The sequence below is a fragment of the Melopsittacus undulatus genome, chromosome 8 (assembly GCF_012275295.1).
Source record: "Melopsittacus undulatus isolate bMelUnd1 chromosome 8, bMelUnd1.mat.Z, whole genome shotgun sequence".
Classification (NCBI taxonomy): domain Eukaryota; kingdom Metazoa; phylum Chordata; class Aves; order Psittaciformes; family Psittaculidae; genus Melopsittacus; species Melopsittacus undulatus.
Window position 1 is genome coordinate 17,613,993 of NC_047534.1, and position 18,218 is coordinate 17,632,210.

General features: G+C 45.9%; 1 protein-coding gene across 1 annotated transcript; it reads right to left on the minus strand.

The window, feature by feature from the left end:
- Positions 1–100: 100 nt before the first annotated feature.
- Positions 101–17,510, minus strand: CCNF (cyclin F). Its single transcript, XM_031050483.2, has 17 exons — positions 17,441–17,510; positions 15,845–15,999; positions 14,908–15,014; positions 13,924–13,991; positions 12,995–13,188; positions 12,592–12,645; positions 11,949–12,053; positions 7,455–7,532; positions 6,919–7,070; positions 6,100–6,264; positions 5,323–5,446; positions 4,809–4,989; positions 4,303–4,390; positions 3,640–3,739; positions 3,214–3,344; positions 2,867–3,036; positions 101–2,056 (listed from the first exon to the last, which is right to left on the minus strand). Exons 1-17 carry the CDS (start codon positions 17,451–17,453, stop codon positions 1,593–1,595), a joined length of 2,349 nt encoding a protein of 782 aa, XP_030906343.1. The 5' UTR covers positions 17,454–17,510; the 3' UTR covers positions 101–1,592.
- Positions 17,511–18,218: the final 708 nt, after the last annotated feature.

Sequence of the window (18,218 nt, forward strand, 5' to 3'; positions counted from 1 at the left end):
TTTCTGTGAGCATTTGGACCGAGCGGCCCAAGGGGGGGCCGTCGCGCTGTTCCTGAACCAGGTCATCACACCTCTCAAAGGCAACACCTGGCACAGAAAATTAAATCAGGGACTTCTTTTTTATTTTAACTAGAGTGACAGTACATAGTTTTTTAATAAACTTTGTGGCCAAGCACCCAGAGCTGCTCTGTGTTGGTTATGTGGCATGTTCAAGGGCTTTCTGGGGCTGTTGTGAGGGTGGGTTCAGCAGTGTTCCCCCAGCTGCTCATATTTAATGCAAGATATTAATTCCAAGAACTAGACTCTGACCTCACCTCCCCCCATCCCATGTTCTCACAGCCCCAGGACAGTGTGACACAACTCACTGAAGCAAGACATGGAGCCACCTGTATTAAAAAAGGGTTTTTTTATAAAAAAAAAATCACTATACTGTGTGTATCTGAACTGCTGCCAACTGCCACAGTAACTTCTCACCAGAGGAAAAGGCAGAGTCCAGTTCCAGTGTTCAATTCAGTGATGGCTCCTGCACATCTTGTACCTTGGTATTTCAATGGTGTTTGTCAAGAGAAGATGTTCTCGTGTTCACAGGCTGAAGGAGATGTAACCCAGGCTTGCTAGGCTGAGGTCAGTGGAGGTGGTCAACACAGATTTTATCACTGGCAAGAGAAGCAGATGCTGCCCTTGCAGCTTTAGGCACAGATAGGAAGGCCTAAATTATGGCTTTCAATAGGAGACTGCCTGCTCTTCCTGCGTTGCTGCCTGGGTCTAGTGTTCAAGTGAGTTGTGCATTCCTTGAGGACATATTAATGGAAACAGCAAGGAAAACTGTGCCAGACACAAAGTGAAGTGGAGGCAGCAGCTGAACCACATTTCCAGCAGAGATTTAACAGTTCACAGAGATCATGTTACTGGAGCACTCAGCATTGAAGCATTAAGGCACAAAAGGAAGATTTTTTTAGGGGAGGAAAACATGGCAGCTAGAGCCAGAGGCAATGGAGTTAATAATCTGAGAGGTAGGTAAAAAAGAAGCTCAGACCTGCAGTGAGCCTTCATTTACCTCAACTGTATCCACAAAAACCTTGTATCAGTGCAGCAAATGGGTATATACATAGAAGAGGGAAGCACCAGCTAAGTGAGACAGTAGCTGGCCAGAAGGAAAAGGCAGCACATCCTCAAAAAGATCTTTCAAGTGGAAGAATTCAAACCTAGTGTTCCAGCAAGTAACTTGAGAACCAAAGTCAATTCCTTTAATTTATGGTACCAGGCCTCACAGCGAAGTAAGGGACATGACAACTTCATTCCTATCACCAAGGAGTAACTGGTGAGGTACAACAGAAGTGAGCTATAACATTTCCTATCCGGAGAAAGATCTTAGTTTGCAGAAGATCAGACAACAGGGAATACTTAAAAAAGGCAGCTATCAAGGAATGAAGTGGCCCAGAAGTGAGCTACAGATTACAAAAGAGACATAAGCAAAGTTGAGAGGAAGGGCTCTTTTTGGAGGTACTGACAATTATTCACTATCATCCCTGTATGGCTACAACAGAAACACTGATTCCAGAAATCACAGAAAAGTAAAGAGAATAAGGAAATTAGAGGCTGAAGAAGCCCAAGTTGACTCTTTCTTCACTGTGTTCTGCCACATTTTTCCTCTTGACTTGCCTTCTGTCACACTTGCCTGCACCAGGCCTAGCACAGGCTGACTGTAAACATGGTTTCAGGTAGGGAGGCAGGTATAGCTCCTTGCTCTTGGCACTGCCAACAGACAGTGCTGAGGTAGGTTTCAGAGGTACTCCAAGGCTGCCTTCTAAAGAAGACGTAGGAGTGACACTGTTGACAGAAGAGTAGCCTGAGCTCCCTTCCAGGTTGGGATTTCTTGGGGTGAGATGTACTGAAAGGCTGTGAGTGTCATCCAGCAGCTTTGCCTCCCCCGGAGGCACTGTGTGACCACCCCACTCCACATTTAGGTTGTCCTCGTCACTGGAGTCCTGACAGCAGTGCTCTGCAGGATCTATGTAGACCACTGTCATGTCCAGAATCCCACTGGGACTTGTCACTGCAGGATGGTGAAAGAAAAAAATTAGTTTTGATTTGGGCAAAACCGAGCAGACATTCAAGCAGAAGACAATCAACTGAGAGTTGTCTACCTGCACATAGGAGGGTAGAGTACTAAATTCACCCTCATTTCATAGAATGGTTTTGGTTAGAAGAGATCTTAAAGCTCATCCAGTGCCAATGCCCTGCGATGGGGAGGGACACTGTCCACTAGACCAGGTTGCTCCAAGCCCCATCCAACCTGGCCTTAAACACTGCCAGGGATGGGGCAGCCAGTTTCTCCAGGCAACCTGTGCCAGCACCTCAGCACGCTCACAGGCAAGAGCTTCCTAGTGCCAGATCTCAATCTCCCATTTCACGTTAAAGCTATTCCCCCTTGTCTTATCACTACCTGCCCTTGTGAAAAATCCCTTTCCAGTTAAAACAGTCTTTTCTCCCCCTCAGACTGTCTTGATAGCTGTTTAGAAAATGAACAGCCAGTCCTAAAGTCAACAAGATTGATAATACAGCATGTCTAACACAATGGGACATCAATCACATTTTGTCCACTATCAGCAGGACCTGCAAACAGGCTCACTTTGAAATGCTGAGCAGCTACCGACACTTCACGCTCTGAAGCAGTCTAGAGAAAGAGAACAGATATATACCTCTAAAATAGTTCAACAGTTATAACCACGGGGGAAGGGGGAGAGTTTTTCCAACTGGTCTTCAGCTGAAAGTTCAGGCGTCTGTTGCCTGAGAAACAGTTTTAAGCAAAGATGAAAAGACAGTTTTAATTCTCATCTGCTTTTATAAAGAACAAACCCCTCACCATCTCCATCTCTCTCGCCTTCGCTTTCCTGATCACCTTCATAACCAGAGCAGGAATCTAAACTCCAGTCTAGGAAGTTATCTAGAAGACTTTCCTCCTGGGTGGATAGCTCTGCTGTGGGCGTAGTCACAAAGCTGCCTCTGTCATCCTGAATGCTGTCTTCCCTCCTCCTGTAGCAAGGAAATACGCAAGTCACATATTAAAAGCCAAGTCTTCTGTCTCTTTTCACAGGTATGATAAGGTAATTAGAGAAAGATTTATCATATTTAAGAATGAAACCTCGATACCGGAGGAGGAAAAGCTCATGCTGATCTTCAGCAACATTTACAGTGAGGAGTTATACTGGCCTTTTAGTTCTCTTGCCAGAGGGAGAGCTTAGGAAAGTCTGAATTTCCACCACATTTGTATGCAAGGGATTGGGCTCTGGGTCCTCCTGTTTCACACCCAGCACTGAACAGAGCTGGCTGTAACTCATCATCTGAAAAATCAAAGAACCAGTAAGAATTAGACCATGAGATTCCCATGAAGAATAAATAGCCAGGAGGAGGCTATTTATTTTCCAAGATAAATCTATCCCAGTGAGCTCTTCCCACATGTACTCAGAGCAGTTAACATCCCACAGATCAAGTTTAAAGCTACTGCTTTAGATATCTTCTCCAAAAGTCTGAAGTTAGAACCCACTTCCCATTATTTACAGCTTGTCACATTCTGCTGTATGGTAGCTTTGCTCTGGGTATCAGACATCAGCAAAGACAGACCAAGAGCTCACCCACCTTCTCCTTGCCTATCTCTTCATAACGCTCATCCTCGAATCGTTGTTTCACTGCAGTTAAGGACACCTGCCTATAATCCTTTGGGACATCATCATGGAAACTGTAAAGAAATATTAAAGCCCCAATCTTAGAATGGATTATATGAAACAATTTTAACAAACCCTGCCAATATAGGTGCTCCCAGCTCCCTCTTCCATCTCAGCTCTGTGCTAAGGAAGTTGGTGTTTCAGCAGAGCTACTAAGCAGCTAGATAGGACACTTGGTTTCTAAGCATATGAGAATCTAACTCATTTTCTTTTCCTTCGGATAAACAAATATTTGCCTTGTACTCTTGTAAAATGAGTTACTTTTGCTCCTGGAACTCCTTCTGAAGCTCCCCAATAAGCCAGTTCCAGTCTTCTGAAAATGAGCTGTTTGGCAAGCTGAAACCTGTGAAGCCTTGAGGAGCATAAAACCCAGAGCCACTACCAGACAGGAGAAATAGAAGAGCTGTCCCTGAACTGGGCCCTGTTTCCCCTTTGTGCCTTGTGTCAGGGGAAACAAGGCAGTTTGCCAAAGCCACTTCTGCCACTGGGAAGGGCTGACCCTATTGGTGCAGCATGTCTGCAAGAGCTGGAATCAAAGTACAGATTGGCCCTCCCAAAAGAGTTCCAAAACTATTACCACTTTTGGTAGAGGCTTAGAACACAGGGCAGCAGGTCTTCAAGGGAGAAACCAGTGCACTCAGACAGCTGGCTGGTCCAGGGGCGTGCTGGGAAGAGAACACATATTACAATTGCACAGAGCTTAGCAGTTCTGTAATCAGAGATATATTTTTAAGGGATAAAGATCATGATCTTTACAAGCTTATCCCTGGTACATAGTTCATAATTAGCTTCAAGGGTAGGTTTACCTGCCAAACTCAAGTTATACCTAAGTATAGAAATCATAAGTCTCATTTAAACACAAAGCTTGCATAGTATGACACTTGTTCATTATAGCTATTAAGAGGTAAACCACACTAAACTCAGCTCTTCATTCTGAAGTCTTATACTTGGTCTCCTCCACAGCCAAGTGATTGGGACATATTGTCTAAAGACTAAGCAACCCCCAAAACCCTAAAGGCTTCCTAAAGAGACAAAGCAGGCTGACATCCCATGCTGAGCTCCACTTAAAGCTAGGTTCATTACCTTGCCTGTGTAGTATCTTAGCCAGCAGCAGTGCTGCAGCTGCCACCTGAGCTGGGGAATACACACAAAGGTTTGTGTTTAAGAGTGACAGTTCGCAAATGAAGCTGTAAAGGTGAAGAGTTCTTCTCTCCAGTGACACTATGTTTGACAATACTTCTTTGTAGTCCACAATGGTAGGTATCTAGTGCAGAGAGAACAGAGGTTGAGAATATAAGACAGGCACTGAGTATTTAGAACAGTTGTTCTAGGAGATGCTGTTCTAATTACATCATGACTTTTTCTAACCACTACACTGACATTGAAACATTCTCCAGCGAAAGAATAAATGGCTTAAGTTTTTATCTCTACAGAAAGCCAGAGGGTTTTGTATCTGCATGCTCTCAAATAAGGATGGTCTCCGCAGTTGATAGCACTCTCATAAAACCAACCTCTTAGATAAGAAGGGCTAATTGCAATAGTCTGACTTCACCAGCAGCCCAAGGGGTGAAACACTCCATCCACTTTCCAAACTCACCCTTATCTTTCCTTCTAGGGCAGAAATGATTTCGCCCATCATTCGGACCAAGTCTTCATATTTGTAGGTGTTGTCTGTGAGCCACACAGCTTCCCGGATTGTCAGGATCTCTTTGCTGATGAAACTGCAGTAGGAACAGTCAGCCCCAGAAGAAAGTGAATGTGAGCACCTGTGCAGTGATGTTTTTGTGGCAGATAAATGCACTGAAGATGACCAAAGATTTAAACAACTTTGTAAGCTACTTTCCCAGGAAAGAAAGAACAGCAGCTCTTAATTTATTTCACCTTTAAGCTGGAACCACCTACTACAGTGTTCCAAATTCCTCATTTATGAAGCATTCCCTAGGTTAAGATGCAAGATATTAAGGAAACTATCACAGAAGAATAATTTTACACTACAACATGTGGTTCATCTCAACATAACAGACTAAACTATGCAACATTGCTGCTGCAGTTGTTCTTTATGAGTAACCCACTCATGCTAATGTGGCATGCAAGACTTCAGCTGCTGACTGAATGCATTTAGACCATATTTTTTAAATATGAAAAATTCCACTACTATGTAGATTTTAATATTTAAAAAGATGTTCAAGGAGTTACTTTGTGCCTCATTTGCAGTGATTGTGTTTGTATGTGAACAGCTCAAGCAGCAGTCAATGTAGAAGAAAGACAAATATTCTTTCCAGCACTATTATTAGCAGGGGAGAGGAAACTTGAGCTGTAGAAATGAATTTGAATGATCACAATAAGCACCTCTGTTCACCAGTCAGAACCCTACCGTGTGCAAATGACCATGCAGGCTATTCCCAAAAGCTGGAGTCGAGCCCGATGTACAGGTCTCAGCTTCAAGTAACGATCCACACATCCCACTGTCATGTGAAGGCATAGGCTAGAGAAGTCTTTCATGGTAGCCACTTCCACCAGCCAGTCAATCAGGATGTACCTAGACAGGAAAGAGACATAATCTGCACACTTACAAGCCATTCAAAGCGTGCTGAACAACCTCCCTATTCCTCATGACCAAGTTCCTTCTCCACTCCAAAGTTCCAAGCCAGAAAATTGCACCAAAAGAATTATCAGAAAAATGACATGCTGCGCTGAGATAAGGATTTAAAACCAGAGGCCTGTTAGACTCTGAAGGTCAACAGGCTTAAGGTGTCTGTGAAATGGAATTAGAAACTGTCCTATAATAGGTGCTTGCACAAGGAAAATGTAGGGCACATTATCTGGGATGATACTTAAGATAACTTCAGATTAAGCCACTTAAGATCATTAGAGAGTAATTATAACTCCAACAAGCCAAAAAGCGCCTCCAGTTGTTGGTTAGTACTGACAAATGCAAGAACTTAGAATCCAGAAAAAAACTCTCACACCCTCATTTCAGCTCTTCATCAGTGCTTGAAATAAGGGCTCCGGTACTTCCTCTGTGAAATGCCATGTGTTTCTGTGACTGTACACAATGAATCACAGAAGAGCAAAGCAAAAAACTTCTATCTTCCAACAGACCTTGTTGTAGATTTGTTTCCCTCTGCAGACGTAGAGGGGAATAGGCAACGGATTCTGCTGTGTGGCCTGACTCCTGGGTCTGAGTTTTTACCTCATTGTTTCATTCATTCCTTTCTGCACAGTGAAGATACTTTTCTTGCTGATAGGAAGAGAAGCTTGAAAGATTTGAGACACCATTTCACTGGAAGATTTTGTTTCTAATCCTAGCTGGTTTCCATTACCACAAGCTTTGGCTAAAGCTATCTGTAGGAGAGAACACAAAAGAAAGTTTGTTGTTTCTTTTTTATCAAATGAAAACGAAGGCAGGACAGGATCCTGCAATTTTCCTGCTGAAATTACAAAGCAAACATGACAAACTACTTGGATCAGTAGATCTTAAGTTTGGCTTCAACTTGAACGCATTGTTTGGGGCAGGCTTTTAAGTGCATCAAAAGATGTGTCTTTACTCAGATTGTACCAGAGGCCAGCTGTGTTTTCCAAAAGACTGGGATCCACAGAGTAAATATACACACACAGAGATACTACTCAGCAATTTTGACCCTGCTTCTAAAGGGAGGAGTCTAAACATACAGTGGCCACATAGAAAGACCAAATAAAATCTGTTTTCCTGGGAAAAGTCAGTCTCACCTGTGCTTCCCAGCAGCCCTTCGCTGCAAAGTCTCTTAGCTTCCTGAGACTTTGGAGGTATCTGCCAGGATCTGACATCTACAGAGAGGAATGCAAACAGATTTTAAACCTCATCACCTTTACACAATGAACAGGACCGTAGTACAAATATCCAGAGAAAAATCACTTCCTGTGGGTTCTTGGATTAGCTGACAAACAGCCTGTTTCTCAACATGATGACAAGGCTGTTTTTAAGGACCTGGCTGCAATCTTGTCCAAGGTCTCACAGGAATGAGACAGAACACTTGGGATTTCAACAGGAGAGCTTTGGCAGATTTATTGCAGACCATGCAAGCAGCCTCCCCATTCCTGTTCCCCAGTGAGTCATATCGTCACTAGCCAGCAGAATCAGTAATAAAGGAACTCTGCTTGCATCTTGGCTACAACTGCTCATAGATCCACTTTAAACACTAAGGCAGACACAAAGCTCATTTAAGATAGTTCTTGGTGCTCTCTTTGTTTATGAATCACATAATCCCAAGGGTTGGAAGGGACCTCGAAAGATCATCTAGTCCAACCCCCCTGCAAGAGCAGGGAAACCTAGAGTACATCACACAGGACCTTGTCCAGGTGGGCCTTGGACGTAGGAGACTCCACAACCTCCCTGGGCAACCCGTTCCAGCGCTTTGTCACTCTTACAGTAAAGCAATTCTTCCTGATGTTAACATGGAACCTCCTATGCTCCAGTTTATACCCACTGCTCCTTGTCCTATCACTGGATATCACTGACAAAAGCCTAGCTCCATCATCCTGACACCCACCCTTTATATATTTGTAAACACTGATGAGGTCACCCCTCAGTCTCCTCTTCTCCAAGCTAAAGAGACCCAGCTCCCTCAGCCACTCCTCATAAGGGAGGTGTTCCACTCCCTTCATCGTCTTTGTGGCTCTGCACTGGACTCTTTCAAGCAATTCCCTGTCCTTCTTGAACTGGGGGGCCCAGAACTGGATGCAATATTCCAGATGCAGCCTCACCAAGGCAGAGTAGAGGGGGAGGAGAACCTCTCTTGCCCTACTAACCACACCCTTTCTAATGCATCCTAGGATGCCATTTGCCTTCTTGGCCACAAGGGCACATTGCTGGCTCATGGTCATCCTCCTATCCACCAGGATCCCCAGGTCCCTTTCCCCTTCACTCCTTTCCCCTGAGGGACTCCACTAGTCACAGACCTCCAGCTAGATTCTGTGCCATTGACCACAACTCTCTGCCTTCTTCCTTTCAACCAGTTCTTGATCCACCTCACTACCTGATCATCAAGCCCACACTTTCTTAGCTTATCTATGATAATGCTGTGGGAGACAGTATCCAATGCCTTACTGAAATCAAGAAAAACCACATCTACCGCTCTACCATCATCGCTCTGCTATCATCTCTCCACCTAGTCACTTCCTCATAGAAGGCTATAAGGTTGGTCAAACATGATTTCCCCCTCATAAAACCATGTTGGCTGTTCTTAATAACCCCCTCATCCTTTATATGCCTAGAGATGGAGTCAACAATAAGTTGTTCCATCACCTTTCCAGGGACGGAGGTAAGGCTGACTGGTCTATAATTACCCGGGTCCTCCTTCTTGCCTTTCTTATAGACTGGTGTGACATTTGCCATCTTCCAATCCTCAGGCACCTCTCCCGTTTCTCACGATTTACCACAGATGATGGAGAGTGGCCTAGCAATGACCTCTGCCAGCTCCCTCAGCACCCGTGGGTGCATTCCATCCGGACCCATCGATTTATAGATGTCCAGTTTGCATAGCTGATCCCTAACCCAATCCTCATCTACCAAAGCAAACTCCTCCTTTGTCCTGACTCCTTCTGGGGCTATAGGAATCTGGGGCCCCTGGGGAGAGTCTGCAGGAGTAAAGACAGAGGCAAACAAAACATTCAGCGCTTCTGCCTTCTTTGTATCCTCTGTCTCCAGGGCACCCACCTCATTCAGCAGTGGGCCTATATTGCCTCGTGTTAGTTTTATTTGCTATGTATTTGTAGAAGCCCTTTCTATTGTCCTTAATCCGACTAGCAAGATTAATTTGCAAGGAGGCCTTAGGTGTCCTAATTGCCTCCCTACATCCTCTAACAACTGTCCTATATTCCTTTCAAGTGGCCAGCCCCTCTTTCCATAATCCATAGATTCTCCTTTTCCACTTGAGTTTGCCCAGCAGCTCCTTGTTTAACCACGCTGGTCTCCTAGATCCCTTACTTGATTTCCTACTCATTGGGATGCTCTGATCCTGAGCTTGGAAGAAGTGGTCCTTGAATGCTGACCAACTATCATGAGCTTATCGCCCTTTACCGCCTAGTACCCTTTCCCATGAGACTTCCCTTAGCAGTTGATTGAACAGGCCAAAGTTGGCCCTTCGGAAATCCAGAACTGTGGCCTTGCTAGGTATTCTATTCCTCCCACACAGGATCCTAAACTCCACCATCTCATGGTCACTGCAGCCAAGGCTGCCATTGACCATCACCACTTCAACCAAACCCTCCTTGTTGGTGAGTACTAAATCTAGCAGCGCTCCTCTCCTAGTTGGTTTGTCCACCATTTGCATTAAGAAGTTATCGTCAATGCACTGGACGAATGTCCTAGATTGTGAATGATTGGCTGTGTGAGTCTTCCAGCAAATATCAGGGTAGTTAAAATCCCCCATGAGGACTAACGCATGTAGTTGCGAGGCTACTTCCAGTTGCCTGTAGAAAGCCTCATCAACTCCTTCATCCTGATCAGGAGGTCTATAATAGACTCCCACAACTGTATCACCCGTACCAGTCTGTCCCTTAATTTGTACCCACAGACATTCCACTTTCTCCTCATCTGCCCCTGGACAGAACTCAATACATTCTAGTCGCTCTCTCACATAAAGAGCAACTCCATCATCTCGCTTTGCTGACCTATCTTTCCTAAAAAGGACATAGCCATCCATGAGCGCATTCCAGTCATGTGAGCTGTCCCACCATGTCTCTGTAATTGCCACTAGGTCATAACCTTTAGACCGCACACAGACTTCTAACTCCTCCTGTTTATTCCCCATGCTGCATGCATTGGTGTACAGGCATTTCAGGGAGCGAGCAGAGCACGCTGATGGCACCCTTGGGAGGTGGGAGGCCTTTTGGTCTTCATTAATAGTAGAACAATGCCTCGCTAGTTCAGCTACGACCCCCTCGCACTTTGAATCTGACCTGAAGCTCTGTGAGTTAGCTCTGCTAACTCTTGTCCAAGTACCCTTTTTCACCTGCGGGACAGGGTCTAAACTATCCTTTCCCACAAATGAAACAATAGATTGGTAGTCCTCCCTAGTCCACCATCCTTCGAGCCCTAGCATGTTTCTCTTGGGCTTGTCCCTAACAGGCCCAGTTAAATCCCCTCCCCCCTTCATATCTAGTTTAAAGCCCTGTCAATAAGCCCTGCTAACCCCTGCCCCAAACCCCTTTTCCCCCTCTGGGACTGGTGTATCCCACCTGCCACCAGCAAACCAGGTGTCTCGTACAGCAGCCCATGATTGAAAAATCCAAAACCCTGCCTATGGCACCAGTCACGTAGCCATACATCAATCTGCAGAATCTTCCTATTTATCTCTTCACCCTTGCTTGTAACAGGTATGGAGGCAAACACCACTTGCGCTCCAGACCCTTCAACCAGCCGTCCCAGGGCCCTGAAGTCTCTCTTCATTGCCCTTGCCCTCCTCCTTGTAATAACTTCATCACTGCCAACCTGAAAAACCAGCTACGGATAGTAGTCAGAGGGCTGTACCAGATCAGAGAGTTTCTTTTTAACATCTCTAAACCAAGCCCCACGTAGGCAGCAGACTTCCCTGTGGGATGGATCCGGTTGACAAATGGGCCCTTCTGTTCCTCTCAGAAGGGAGTCACCCACCACAATTAGTCTTCTTTTCTTCTTGGTTGGGGAAGTTCTAAGAAATGGGGGTGAGTGACAAGCCCTAGGTGACTCACTAGATAGATGTACCTCTCCATCTCCATTTACCTGGCCCTCTAGTTCCAAGACCTCATACCTGTTATTCAAGGGCAACTGGGAGGGAGGAAGGGATTGCGAGGGTTTTCCCTTACCTCTCCAAGGAGGGACCTCCCTCCATACACCCTTGTCCCTTAAGTTCTCTCCTTCTGTCTGATGGTAGGAGGGAAGGGGATCCTTCACTTGTTCATCCACTTCCCTCTGCCCCTGCCTTAGGGTGTGGCTCCACCAATCTATTTCACTTTCACATTCCCTCATGGCTCTCAACCTTTCTACCTCCTCCCTCAGTTCAACCACCTGCCTGAGCAGATCGTTTATTTGCTCACAGTGAACACAAGCAGTGTCACTGGCTCCCTTCAATACAAGTGCCAGGCTCAGGTAAGTTGGTAAGTTCTGAGGAACAGCATTTTCCTTCCGTGTACACTTGTTGCAAATAACAGATTTAGAGGTTACAGTGAAGAAGCTGTTTTGGGAAAAAAAACCATACTACTTACAGCAGCCTTTTTGTTGCTTTCCCAAAGGAGGTAGGAGCTGTTTAAACAACCCTGCTTGGAAGATTCTTCAAACATTTCAAGGGATTCTTTTCTTTTTTCTTCATCCTAAGAACAAAAGGCACAATGATATTTTTGCTGTCCAACCAACCAGATGCCAGGTCTCAATACTCCAGAACCCACTGAAAGCTACAAAGCAGAGCCAACCAGTTACAAGTCCCCTTCACACTATGAGGGATGAGCTCCCACATCCACTTGGTGCTGCCATTGGGAGTTCCAGGCTCAGGAAGCCTGCAGTGGTTTTCTTCAGCAAGACAAAAACTTTTTGGCTTGTTTGCCACTTAAGAACTGGAGTTTTTTGGATATGCATTAAGACTGGAAGACTTCCTTTCAGACCTGAACACACTGCAAGCCCATGATCAAGCCAAAATTAATTTCACTGCTTGCAGAATCCAATAAACTAAGTTGATGATGTTCCCTTAAGAAAACCCAATAAATTAAACTCATGAGAGCAGAATTTCCTAACCCACTTAAGAAATACAAGAACATTTGGCTGATTATTTTATTTGTTTTTAAATCAAGGTAAGCAGCATTAACACCACCAAAAAAAGGTACCAGAGCACATCAAACCAGAAACACTGTTCACCTCAAAGAGACTCAAGATCTTGGCCAAGCAGTAGAGAATAGATCCTTTTTCAGCCTGAAAAAAAAACAATTGAGATATAGTATTGTTAAAGATAAAGAACAGTGGCAATTTTTGCTAGTAATTCCAGAGTACAATATTATTTGCCTTTCAATCATTCCTCCCCTTTCCTTTCCACAGTGTTTTGTTACCTATGAGACCTTACTGTCTCTCTCAGGAGACAGTACCTGGCACTCATGACATACCACCAAGTGTGGTTTGGCAATAAATTCATTAAAATGATTGATCCACAGTCATTTAAACAACAGCAGCATAGGAGCATCTTGGGGAAACAAAATACATTTTCTGAAATAACCAGATGCAGCTTCTAGCCTATGTTAAAGTCAAAGGCAGAAAGAAATCTTACTTTCTCCAACTGACACACTGCTTTGAGACTCTCATAAACCACAGCTTTACAACAGCTTCCACTCAGGGACCAGGGAGGACGGATGAAAAGCCAGATAAATGGAGCTGCAGACACATTCAGACGCTCTGCCAGGCTGAAGAAATGGGACGCCTTTAATCCATTCACTTCTGCACGGCCCTCATCAGAGATGGACACTGAACAAAATCAGCCAGAAATCATTTAGAGTTTATTCACAATGCCTGCTTAGGATTTGGTCAGGCCAAGTCAGACAATAGGATAGAATTAGGTAAAGATTTATCAGTATCTTCCTTTTATAGCCTTAAAAATCACACAGATGGCAAGAAAAATATCTCTGCAATCAGTCTTTAGGAATATAAAACCGTAAGTTGAGGAGGGAGGTGGTTCTGCAAGTATCAGCAACCAAAGAATGTTAATACCTATTAGCGTACAAACTGGTACAAAAGCCACTTGCCTTGCAGGTACCCTCTGCAAGGAGCAAGTCCCTTCTCTTACATTTATCACACGACATAAGCAGCCAAGTCTGATCAGTTTATGAAGGAGAACTTCTAAACATGAAATCACAAGCTATACATTGACTTCTCTAGAAGAGCTGTGCACTATACTATCACTTAACACCTAGCAGTTTAGTGACCAATGCTAAAGCTGCACTGAAGAGGTGTCACAGTAAGTGAGACCCAACCACCCACTGAACACAGCAGACTGGCCCTCCACTTCACTGCTGTAGAATTGTGTACAAAACCACCAATGTCTGAGATACAGGAGAAATAGCTTTGTAAGCAGCCAGTAAAAGTGCCAGCTTTATGATGAGACTGTCTCATCTGTACCTACAAATAAGTCTGTAGCTCATCTCCATTTCCTTCTGTTGTGCTGTCTTTCCCAAAAACCCAAGTACAAGCTTCCACACTTACAGCCTTCATTGTACAGGTATGCTATCCCCAGCTTCACAGCAGCTTCAAAGTTACCCCTTTCAGCAGCCCTGAATGGGGAATAAAGAAGATACTTGAGGTTGATATAAGGAAGTGCCTCCAAGACCACATTCTCAAACAAGTTACTTCAGTGGAAGATAGGATGTCAGCTGGTGATCAGCAACCATACGTACATGTACTGTCAGTACAGAAGTCAGACCCAAGTTACTCTGAGGCTTTTTTTTTCTGCAGTCCTTTTGTATGCCCACAAAATTATCCAGGATAATGTAACAATTCACAGGAATGGTTTCTCATTCCCATACAACATCCAAAACAACAGAATGCAGTGCCATCTTTTGGTTCCTGTACCCTCAAGGACATGCATCAAGCCCTTGAACTCCTCCCTTGCAAACTGAAGTGCACATAAGCAGCCTTCTTCAGAAGGAAGATAATACACAGTCTGAAGCAAAACAGCTATCATGACATTTAAACTGAGATGCCCTTCAAATCAGGTGGTTAGAGACATTCTCAATCCTTTTTAAGCACATTCATCATCCTTTCAAACCTCACTCATTTTAATACTGTAATGTGCCCATTTTTCAATACAGTTTTGTGAGCAAGAAGTGCACAAACCAATTTAGACTCAGATATATGGTTGTGCTCTTCAGCCTCTAATGTCACTTGCACATTCATATGAACACACAAGCAGCAGGTTTTAGTTAATGTGCTGTCTTCCCTTAAACGTTAGTGCCCTCAAAGAGAAATAACATTGGTATATGTAATGGGCTCTGCTCCAGTTAGAGACAGCAGTTATAAGTTGCAATTTCGACATGAAATCAACAATCCTTCACCACCCTGAGCAAAGACTTCTACAAAAAGGGAAGGTCAGATCCTTCACTGATAGTGAGGACTCACTGGAATTGTGTATCTACCTTTAAAAAACAACCTCTTCTATGAGGTCAGACAAATTTGATTCTTAAAGCTTACCTTTCAAACATATTCAGATTCCTTGGAGAAGGCCATATTTCGTGGAAACTTGCACATGCCCAAACACTAGCATGATTATCCACAAGGTATTTAAGATGTGAATGCACCTGCAAAGGGGGAGTGTACATATGAATTACTAAAATAGAAGTACCAACAGAAAAACAGTTCTTTACAATTTGATTTCAGATAGGTATCAAATTAGTTACAAGTTAAAACCCCATGCAATGCTCCAGGCTTGAGGAAGAGCAGCCGGGTTTAGTCTGGAGATGAGAAGGCTCAGGGAGGACCTTATTGGCCTCTACAAGTACCCAAAAGGAGGATGGAGTCAGGAGGTGGCTGGTCTTTTCTCCCAACTAACAAAGGGTAAAACAAGAGGAAACAGCCTCATGTTGTGTCACGGGAGGGTTAGACTGGATATTACAAACAATTCCTTCCCCAAAGGGTGGTCAGGCATTGGAACAGGCTGCCCAGGGCATTGGTGGAATCACCATCCCTGGAAGTGTTTACAAACTGTGTAGATGACAGTGACATGACTTAGTGATGGCCTTGGCAGTGCTGGGGTATGGTTGGACTTGATGATCTTAAAGGTTTCTTTCAACCCAGCTGATTCCATGATTCTAATCATAACTTATTACCTGCCTAATCCCCATTAAGGCCAAGCCAAACCAGCCTGTTCAGCCACAGTCATCTAGTAGGACAATTCCCATTAAAAAAAAATTTACATAGAGCACTCAAATGCAAATATTCTTCACACTGAGTCCTGAGAAATAAAACTGCTACTGGGGTAGCAAAAACCTAATTACTGCACACATGATGCATTGGTTCTCCTCAGGTTTACTCTGACACAAGAAGCCAGCCTTTCCCCTGTGCAGTCCTAGCTTGTAAAGGCAGAGAACAGCCATGGTGCAGGACAGAGGGGAAGCAGTAGTGGACTCACAGCTCTGACTGAGAGGATGTCCTCAGCAGGAAGGCCTTTCAGAATGTGGAACAGAACATCCTCAGGCAGGCTTAACAATGTCAGGACTCGAGGACGCTTTCTTACCCTTCGTTTTGAAGGGAAAGAAAAACACCTGGAACATCTACAGTGAATCACTAGAAAACAAAACCAGGAGACACCTGTTAGTGATGGAACAGCACAAGGAGAAAATACACTCCAGAGCACACACATACCTAAGTACATGTTTACTTCAGTACCTGTTTAGCAGCAAGTGCCTTCTTCAATTTAGTTAATTAAGCTGAGAGGCTCAGAAGGCTCATGCTTGACTTCTCTTCATCAAAAATCCCTTCATGTCCATTTGACTGTGTTTAGTTAACCTGTCACTACTGCAACTTCATTTACCTAGCACAAGCCCCAACTTTTCTTTCTCAGTTGATAGCAGTCACAAACTGCAGAGCCACAGACAATTTATTCAAAGCAGAATTGCTGCATCAGACTCACTTACTTAATACTGGGATTTCAGTTTGCAGGTCAGCTGGGTTGTCAGCAGGTTCCTTAACAGGAGCCTGCAAATTCCTAAAGGGTCCATGAGCCATGGCTACCACTGAGCTAATACATATTTTCCTATGCCTACATGCTATTAATGTCCTTGGCACATCAGGTTTAATGAAATGAACCACCAGCCTGACACAAAATAGCATCCAGTATTTCACAAGCAGCACGTTATTGGTTTCCTGTCTTTGATTAAAAAGCTATCCCCATGAAAATACAAACTTTTAGATGTGTGGAGGGCAGAACACTGCTGTCATTAGCATCCACTTTCAGGTTCTGGAGCAAACTTCAGCACCACTATTGCCATGGAAAATGAATGGACTTCCTCACTGGTATGCCAGCTATACCAAAATGAACGTCCAAAAGACTGGGAGGCACGGGGTACTTGGGCAACTCAGGGATGAGAACATTTAGTTTCAAAGGCCAGGAAATCGCACAGGGAAATTCTCAAATTGCTGCTTCTCCAAACCAGAGTGGCTGGGGCTGGAAGAGCCTTGCGGAGCTCACCCAGCTGGGTCCAGGTTTGGAAACCTGCAGATTTCCCAACGACTCTGGGCAACTTGCACCATCCTGAGCCTAAAATCTGCTTTTTCCTGTGTTTAAATGCGCTTCCCCCCACCGATTTGCACCCAACAGCCTCCAACACAACCTGCATTCCTCAATACCCACTTTCGAAGCTGGAAGCTCTGAAGCGCTTCCCGCTCGGTACTGCCGCGGCTCCTCCGGCGCGGCTGAGGAAAAGCGCGGCCCCGCTCACCGACCCCTGCGAGGCGGCAGCACCCGAGCAGCGCGGCCCGGGCTGACCGGACCCCCGGCCCCTCACCCCCTTTCCCGCCGCCGCTGTTTGAATTTCGGCGCGCAGCCGCCGCCGCCAGCCCCCCAGCTCGCAGCGGAGCCCGCGCAGTGCCGCTCCCCCGGGGCGCAGCGCTCCCGCTCCCGCTGCCTTCAGACCGAGCCCGGAGAGGGGAGAGGGAGCTGCAGAGCATGGAGAGGGGGACAGGGAGCAAGCAGCACCCCAGAGGAAGCGGGCCGGCCCGCACTCACCCCCCGCCTTCATCGCAGTGCCTCCCCAGGCACGGAGCAGACACCACCGACCGCCGCGCCCGGACCGGCTCCGACTGAGGAGGCGCCGCGGGGTGGAGGGGCAGGGCTTTCCAGGGACAGGCCACGCCCCCCGCCCTCCGGCCACGCCCTCCGGTTCCCGCTCAGCGAGGGACAAGGAAGGCTCGGGCAGCGCGCCCCGCCCAGGCCACGCCCCCGAGGCCGCCTCCCGCTCGCGATTGGCTCTGCTCTGCTGAGCGACGCCTACCGGCAGCGCGCATTTTTTTTTAAACACAGCAGACGTTGTGATTGGCTATAAGGCCGGGAGGGGGCGGGGCCCGCCCTGGACCGCGGGCTGTCATTGGGCTGCGAGGATGCGAATTCGAATTGGGACAGTTGGCGGTTCGAGCTGCCCGACGCATGCGTGCGAGGCGGGAGACACTGTCCCCGCCTTGTGAGGGTGTTCCAATGGCAGCGGGGGCGCGGCCTTTCTCTTCGGGGCTGCCGGCCTGCTCCCGACGGATCGGACCCCGGCTCCCTTGTGGACGTAGTTCCCTCCTATGTGCCAGGCCCCATCCGGCAGCAGCTTTCCCTGCCCCACCTGCCGCGGCACCAAGGCTTGTCCAGACAAGGGAGCTACACCAGACAACTACTATGGGAATCACAGAATCATAGAACAGTTAGGGTTGGAAAGGACCTTAAGATCATCTAGTTCCAACCCCCCTGCCATGGGCAGGGACACCTCACACTAAACCATATCACCAAGGCTTCATCCAACCTG